Here is a 7,064-nt window from a genome sequence, read left to right on the forward strand (position 1 = left end):
GGGGCGGGGTGGGGAGGATGGGGGAGAGGAGGAGGGTGTTGGCAGGAGGGTTAGGTGGGGAGGTGAGGTGGAGAGGAGGGGTAGAGGAGGAGGGGTGGAGGTGAGGAGATGGGATTGGAGGCGAGGTGGGAATGAACAGGGTGTAGAGGAGGTCATGGGAGTGGAGGAAGAGATGGGGGAAGGGGGGATTGGGAGTGGGGTGACAGATGGGGAAGTGGGGTGGGGTTGGGGACAGGCAGAGGCCAGCGCAGGGCAGGTAGGATGTGGTGGAAGAGGGGGGGCCAGCTCCCCAGGGATGCTAACCTCATGTTTTCTCTGGAAGGCCTTCGACCACATCCTCTCCGCCATTGAGGACATATCAGGCCAGATAGGACACAATTACCTCAGAGACAAGTAAGTGGCTGAGACCACTGGTGACTGGACTGAGGTACCCCCACCTCAGTGGCCAGTCTCCTTGTGATGAGAAGACAGGAGACACCCCTACTTGGGGGAATTCTGCAGTAAAGGAGCCAGAAGAGGCCTCTGACCCCAGGATTTTCCAGCCTTGTGGGGCCTGGTCAAGGGGGCAAAGTGCCTCTGTCCCATGTGACATCAGGACACTCCACATGTGATACCCCTTTACGTGGCATCAGGGCGCCCATGTGATGTCCGATGCATGCAGACTTGAGTGTGAGGTTCTGGGGTCCCTGGGCTGCTTGGAGCAAGTGTCGCTCCACCTGTTCCCCAGGACAGATAGCAAGAGGTCAGGACAAGCCCTCCCGTCCCCGGCGGGCTCCACTCCCTCGGATTCTGTGAGATGGACAGCCAGGCTGAGAGCCGGAAGGCGCCTTCCTGTGCTGTGTGGACCCAGGCGGCTGAGTTCCTCTCCAGCCAGCTGCTTTGCTCAGGAAATGGAAATGCTGGTTTTGTGGTTTACACCCAAACACCCCGATGGGCGCCAAGCCTTAAATGCATTGGGCTGGTTCCTGCTTAGTTACAGGTGGCCCCAGGTTATCTCCCTGCAAATCCAGTTGTATCTGTTGTCAGTCAGATAAATGTGGGCTTTCCATGCATAGCAACATAAGCACCCCCAGAGCCACTGCCTGTAATAGAAGTCTGTAGTGTGTTTCAGCGGCAGCCTGTGCTGCTTTACATGAGGCCCCGTGACAGGGGTAGGTGTAGCGGGCTGTGCTGCTGACTTGTACCATCTGCAGCCTCGGAAACGGCCACAGGGTCAGCCGAGAGTCCTGTCAAGGGCCAGGAGTGAGTTCCAGGGCTGCCGTTGGCTGGGTCTTGGTTACGAGGCCCCATGGTGGGCTCCTAACCCTGGTGCCCAGGCTGCAGGTGTGTCTGCAGGTAATGCAAACAGCCAGCAGCAGAGCAATCTCAGGGGACAGCGAGGTTTCGGGACAGGGGCTTAGGGGGCACTGGGGATGACTCAGGACAGGGAAAGGAGGGTGGAGGGCATGTGGACAATGATTTAGGACAGAATTGGGGGCCAAAAGTGGACAGGCTAGGACTGAGGGCACACTGAGGGACAACTCAGGACAAGGACAGGGCCCAGTGGCACACAGGCTGAGAACTTGGGACAGGGTCAAACGGGGGCACCAGGGACCACTCAGGACTGGGTAGGGGGTCCAGGGTCCCATAGGGCCCTTGGCCAGCATTGCTCCAAGAGCTTCACGAGGCTAAGCCCACTGGCAGCCTGGCCTGCAGAGGGGGCTGACGCGGGGACTGGGGATCAGGGGCAGCAGGAGAGATCTTTGGCAGTGATGGGGTGAAGTACCCAGTGGTGGCTCTGTTCACTCCTCTGTGGCTCCAGGTTCTGGCCACACCCTGAGATTCCTGCCCAGAGGCCTGGGCAACCATGACCAGGAAGGCTGGCTCCTTGTCTGTGTGGGATCCTTGGGGTCTGGTCACCCCTCTTCCTTCACACACTGGGCCCAGAGTCACACGTGACCAGCCCTGATCACCTGCCCCCCTCCCGACCTTCTCAAGGTGGGGCATAATCACAGGAAGGAGGAGGAGGAGGAGGGTTCCAAATTGTCTTCCAGAGGACAACGAGTGGTGGCTGATGGCTTGGCTCTGTGTTTGTGTGGTCATCCACCCTCACAGTGGTCACTGCAGGCATGCATCAGGACAGGGCAGCCTCCTGTGTGGGGCAGACTCAAGGCCAGGGGTCCTGATGCCACATCTCCATCCCCAGGTGGTCCAACTTTGACAGGAAAGTCCTCAGCAAAGTGCTCATGCGACGCTCCGCCCAGAAGTCTCGAGATCGAATCCTGAACGTCTTCCATGAGCTCAACCTGAAGGATGCCATCAGCTATGTGGCTGAGGTAGGTGGCTGCCCAGGACCAGGCTTGGGGGGAGGTGCTGAGAGGCCACGGTGGCCCTGAGAACACTGCACACAACAGGGGCTGGGGAGGATGGCCCCTGCTCTGGGCCGCATCTGTAGAGTAACCCATGTTCTGGTCAGTGTGGGCACATATCCTGGGTGGCCCCACTCTGTGTGTTACTCTGCTCTCTGAGACGTGCTCTCCTGGAACCCAGACCTGCAAGATTACCCAGCTGAAAACTCCTTGTCATACAAGCCAAAAGTAGCCCACTTTTGCTGACTCTCGTACATGAGAGTGCTACTGAGGCACAGAGACCTGCACTGTCTGTAGGACAGAGAGTAGACCAGCTGGTGGGCTAGGATATGAAGTCAGGACCTAGGACCTTGAGCTCACATCCTCCCCCTGAGGAGCATGAGGAAGATGAGGAGTGGACAGGGCCAGAGCTGCCCATCATCCACAGGCATACAGACACATACGTGTACAGTACACTCAGACATGCATGCACATACACCTATGCTGTGCGCACAGACATGCAGGGACACAGAGACATGCAGGCGCACATACACAGCACACAGACATGCATACACATGCCTATGCCACACAGAGACATGCAGGGACCCACATGTATACCACATGCAGACATGCATGCAGGCACACAGAGACATGCAGGGACACACACGTACACCACACACAGATATGCATGCACATATGCCGATGCCATGCACACAGACATGCAGGAACACATCAGAAGCATGCATGCACATATGCCATGCCCACGCATGCAGGCATATACATAAATGTCATACACAGGCATACAGGAACATATGTATGTCACATGAAAGCATACACACAGAGGCATCAAGGCACATACATGAACACCACACACAGGCATGCGGGCATATGCATGCAGGTACACAGATATGCATATACATGCATGCCATACACAGGCACATCCACGCATGTGTATAGACATGCATGCACATATCATCACACACATACATGTGTATCCATGCACAATAACACACAGAAACCTTTTAATTCACAGGAATGTACACATATATATGCACAAATATCTGCATACACATACATACACAGGTGTGCACATGTGTGCACTCATGTACAGGTACACACATGCACACATGTGCCTGGTGCATGCACACACGCTTGTGCACATGTACATCCATGCCATGCACTCACATATCACCCATGTACGCAAACATGATGTCATGCACACAGACACACATGCAGGCATACCTGTGCATACACACAAAAATGTACCTGCATAGGCGTGCATATGTATACACACCATGTGCACAGCCATGATGCCATACACATATATAGAGACGTGTGCATACCTATATGCATGCACACCTGTGCATACAATGTATATCCACAGGTGTACCTGTGCATACGCACGTGAATGTATATGCACAGGTGTGAATATGCATATACACCATGTGCACAGTCATATACAAACATCCTTGAGCACACACCCACAACCAACTATTTCTTTTGCAGGGTGAACGCCGGGGGTCTCTGGCCTTCATCCGCTCACCAAGCGCAGACAGCATGTCTGTGGTCAATGTGGACTTCAACACACCACGGCCGTCCACTGTGGAAGCTTCTGTCTCTTACCTTCTGTAAGTGCCCATGCCCAAGGGCTCCCTCCCCAGCCCCTTGACCTCCTGACCACAGTGGGTCAGCAAGACCCCTCTGGACAGTCATCAGCCAGCCAGCCAGCACCTAGAAGTAATGAGGATTTATAAGTGATAGGGGTAGGTCTGGGCTCCTGGCTAGGACCCCACAGAATAGGATGGGAGGGCAGGAGTTCCAGAATAGTGCCAGGCACCCCTTCCACACATGTCACATGTACTGGTAAGTCAGCTCTTAGTGCTCACCATGTAGCAAGATGTTCACAGTGTAGAAGGGCCGGGAGGGAGGGAGAGGGAAGGAGGGTGAGGGGGAAGAACAAGGGAGGGGAAGGGAGGAAAGGAAAGCTGGAGGAGAAGGAGGGAAGACTGGGAGGGAAAGAGGCAAGAGGGAGGGAGGAGGGAGAAAAGGAGGGAGGAGGGAGAGAGGGAAGGAGGAAGAAGAGGAAGGGAGGAGGGAGAACGAGAGGGAGGAGGAAGTGGAAGGGAGGAGGGAGAAAGGGAGGGAGGAGGAGGGAGAAAGGGAAGGAGGAAGGAGGAAGAGGGAGGGAGGAGGGAGAGGGAAGGAGAAAGGGAGGGAGCAAGGGAAGGAAGGAGGGAAGGAGGAGGGGGAAAGAAGGAGGGAGAAGGAGGCAGGCAGGAGGGAAAGAGGCCAAGGCAGTGTGGAAGAAGGGAGGCTCTGGCCGTGGCCTTCCATGTACACCCCGCCGGCCCTCGCCCCCAGTGGGCAGCTCTCTGAGGGTCCTGGTTTTGGTGTCAACTTTCCATCTATCTAGGTGCTGTAGCTGATGATGGAGACCTGCTCTTGGTCTCATTAGCTCTGTAGTATCCACTGGGACAGGGTCCTGCCTTGTGGGCCTGTGGGAGGGGAGGACACTAGGGTTTCAGCCTGGAAGAGAAGGGAGTGGGGTGGAGGGTGCCCTCAGTCACACTGCCCTCTGGCCACAGGCGGGAGAACGTCAGTGCGGTCTGCTTGGACATGCAGTCGCTGGAGCAGCGGCGGAAGAGCATCCGGGACACAGAGGACATGATCACACACCACACGCTGCAGCAGTACCTGTACAAGCCGCGCCAGGAGGTGGGCAGCCTCAGGAAGAGGGTCCCCTGGCCCCTTCCTTGGTGCAAAGACCCTCCTGTGGGCTTGGGCTTCAGGGACACAGCATCCCCTGGCCCGACTCCAGCAGGCAGTGCGGCGGCCCTTGAGCTCCTACTGGGTGGTAGGGTGGTCTCTGGTACCCCAGCAGGTGGAGGGGTGGCCCCTGGACCCTCTATCTGATGTGGCTTCTGGGTCCCTGGTGGGCAGTGGGGTTACCCCTGGGCCTCCAGCTGGTGTCTTAGCACTGCTGTCCCACAGTACAAGCACCTCTACAGCCGGCATGAGCTCTCACAGAACGAGGACGAGAAGCAGGACAAGGAGATTTTCCACCGGACCATGCGCAAACGCCTGGAGTCTTTCAAGTCGGCCAAGCTGGGCATCAACCAGAAGAAGGCGGCCAAGTACAAGCGCGAGCGCGCGCAGAAGAGGGTAGGGGCGTGGCCCGCGACTCGCGGGCGTGGCCTGAGAGAGGCGTGGTCCAAGGGGGGGTGTGACCTATGGGGCGTGGCCTGCGAGGGGCTGGGCTGCGGGGCGTGACCTGAGAGGGTGCGTGACCCGCTATAGCTGTGTCGGCGGGGCGTGACCGGATGGGCGTGGCCTGGGTGGGGCTTGTTTACGGGGCGTGGTCTGTTACAGGGCGTGGCCAGCGGTGGCGGGGGTGGGGCTTGGACTGTGGGGCGTGATCCGCTGGAGGTTGGGCTGTGGGGCGTGGCCTGCGAGGGGCGTGGCCCTCTGGGTCTTTGCGGGGCGTGGCCCGAACGGTGTGGCCATGGGGGGCGTGGGCGTGGTCAGCGTGGGGCGTGGCCAGCGGGGGTAGTGTCTATGGGGCAAGACTGGCAGGGTAGAGCGAGGCATGTGAGGGCCAGGACCAGTGGGCAGGGTCCCATGGGTGACAGTGCAGGGTGGAGGCGGGGAGAACATGCAGCAGCAGGGAGAGGCAGGGGTCTTCCTGGGGCGGAGGTCAGCTGGGCGTGGTCATTCTTGGAGATGGAGGTCTGTGCATCCTAGATGGAGGCAGGGTCAGCGGGCATCGAAGTGCCATGGCGGTGACCGCTGACCCACACCTCCTGCCCCCCTCAGAGGAACAGCAGCACCCCCAACGGGAAGCTGCCCATGGAGAGCCCGCTGCATCACTTCCCCATCAGAGAGCGAGGTAAGGGCCCGGCTGCGGGGTGCGCCCAGGGCCGGAGGGGTCCAGGGAGACCCTGGTTTGTTCCCCTTGTCCAGCCTCGGGGTGGGGTGTCCATCTCAGAGTCACGGAGAAGCGACCACCTCGTCCCAGGCCCCAGGCGAGCAGTGGCGGCTCCCGCCAGCCCCAATTTTTCAAGTGGCCTTCTTGTCCCCCTCCCCACCCTCCACAGTGGACCTGGAGTTCTCTGACCCTGAGGAGACACCCGGCTACGAAGATGAGATGAGTGGGGGCATTGAGTTCCTGGCCAATGTCACTAGAGACAGCACTATAGACACCCCAGCAGGTGAGCACAGTGCCGTGGAGATGGGAAGTGGGCAGCCCAGCCCAGCGTGGTCTCTGCAGACCTGTGCACGAGGCTCGCCCCAGTGGCCACTGCAGCAGGGGCTCCGCATCGTGGTCAGCTGTGTGCATCTGGCCCCCCCTGAGGCCAAGGTGCGGTTGTCCACCTCCGTGGGGCAAGTGACCTGTCAGCTGAGGGCACAGCAAGTATAGAGCTGGACTCGCGCAGTCGCGGTGGGGGCAGGGCTCCACAGGAGGGGGCTCTGAGATGTAGGGCGGCGCTCATAGGGGTGGGGGTACTCAGTGGTTGGGGCAGGGCTCTGGGGGGGTCAGCCGTGGGGTGCGATAGTGGGGGCTCCTGCAGTGGTGGGGGCTCACAGAGGGGGACCCTGCGATATGGGGGTGGATTCTGCAGTGGGGGCGGGGCTCACAGACTGGGTTCTGCGATAATGGGGGCTCTGCAGTGGGGGCAGTGCTCACAGACTGGGTCCTGTGATAATGGGGGTCTTTGCAGTGGTGGGGGCTCACAGAGG

At 58.9% G+C, this 7,064-nt stretch overlaps 1 protein-coding gene across 1 annotated transcript in view; it reads left to right on the top strand.

Moving 5' to 3' along the window:
- Nucleotides 1-7,064, top strand: part of SLC9A3 (solute carrier family 9, subfamily A (NHE3, cation proton antiporter 3), member 3) — a 43,734-nt gene that overhangs the window by 36,008 nt on the left and 662 nt on the right. The window contains exons 8-14 of the mRNA XM_006900173.1: nucleotides 294-393; nucleotides 2,186-2,315; nucleotides 3,834-3,955; nucleotides 4,913-5,042; nucleotides 5,319-5,489; nucleotides 6,141-6,213; nucleotides 6,422-6,535. Of these exons, the coding sequence (XP_006900235.1) occupies nucleotides 294-393; nucleotides 2,186-2,315; nucleotides 3,834-3,955; nucleotides 4,913-5,042; nucleotides 5,319-5,489; nucleotides 6,141-6,213; nucleotides 6,422-6,535 (840 nt within the window). The remainder of the gene's footprint in view (nucleotides 1-293; nucleotides 394-2,185; nucleotides 2,316-3,833; nucleotides 3,956-4,912; nucleotides 5,043-5,318; nucleotides 5,490-6,140; nucleotides 6,214-6,421; nucleotides 6,536-7,064) is intronic.

The sequence above is a fragment of the Elephantulus edwardii genome, unplaced genomic scaffold, assembly GCF_000299155.1.
Source record: "Elephantulus edwardii isolate Elephantulus edwardi_28Jun2011 unplaced genomic scaffold, EleEdw1.0 scaffold00274, whole genome shotgun sequence".
Classification (NCBI taxonomy): Eukaryota; Metazoa; Chordata; class Mammalia; order Macroscelidea; family Macroscelididae; genus Elephantulus; species Elephantulus edwardii.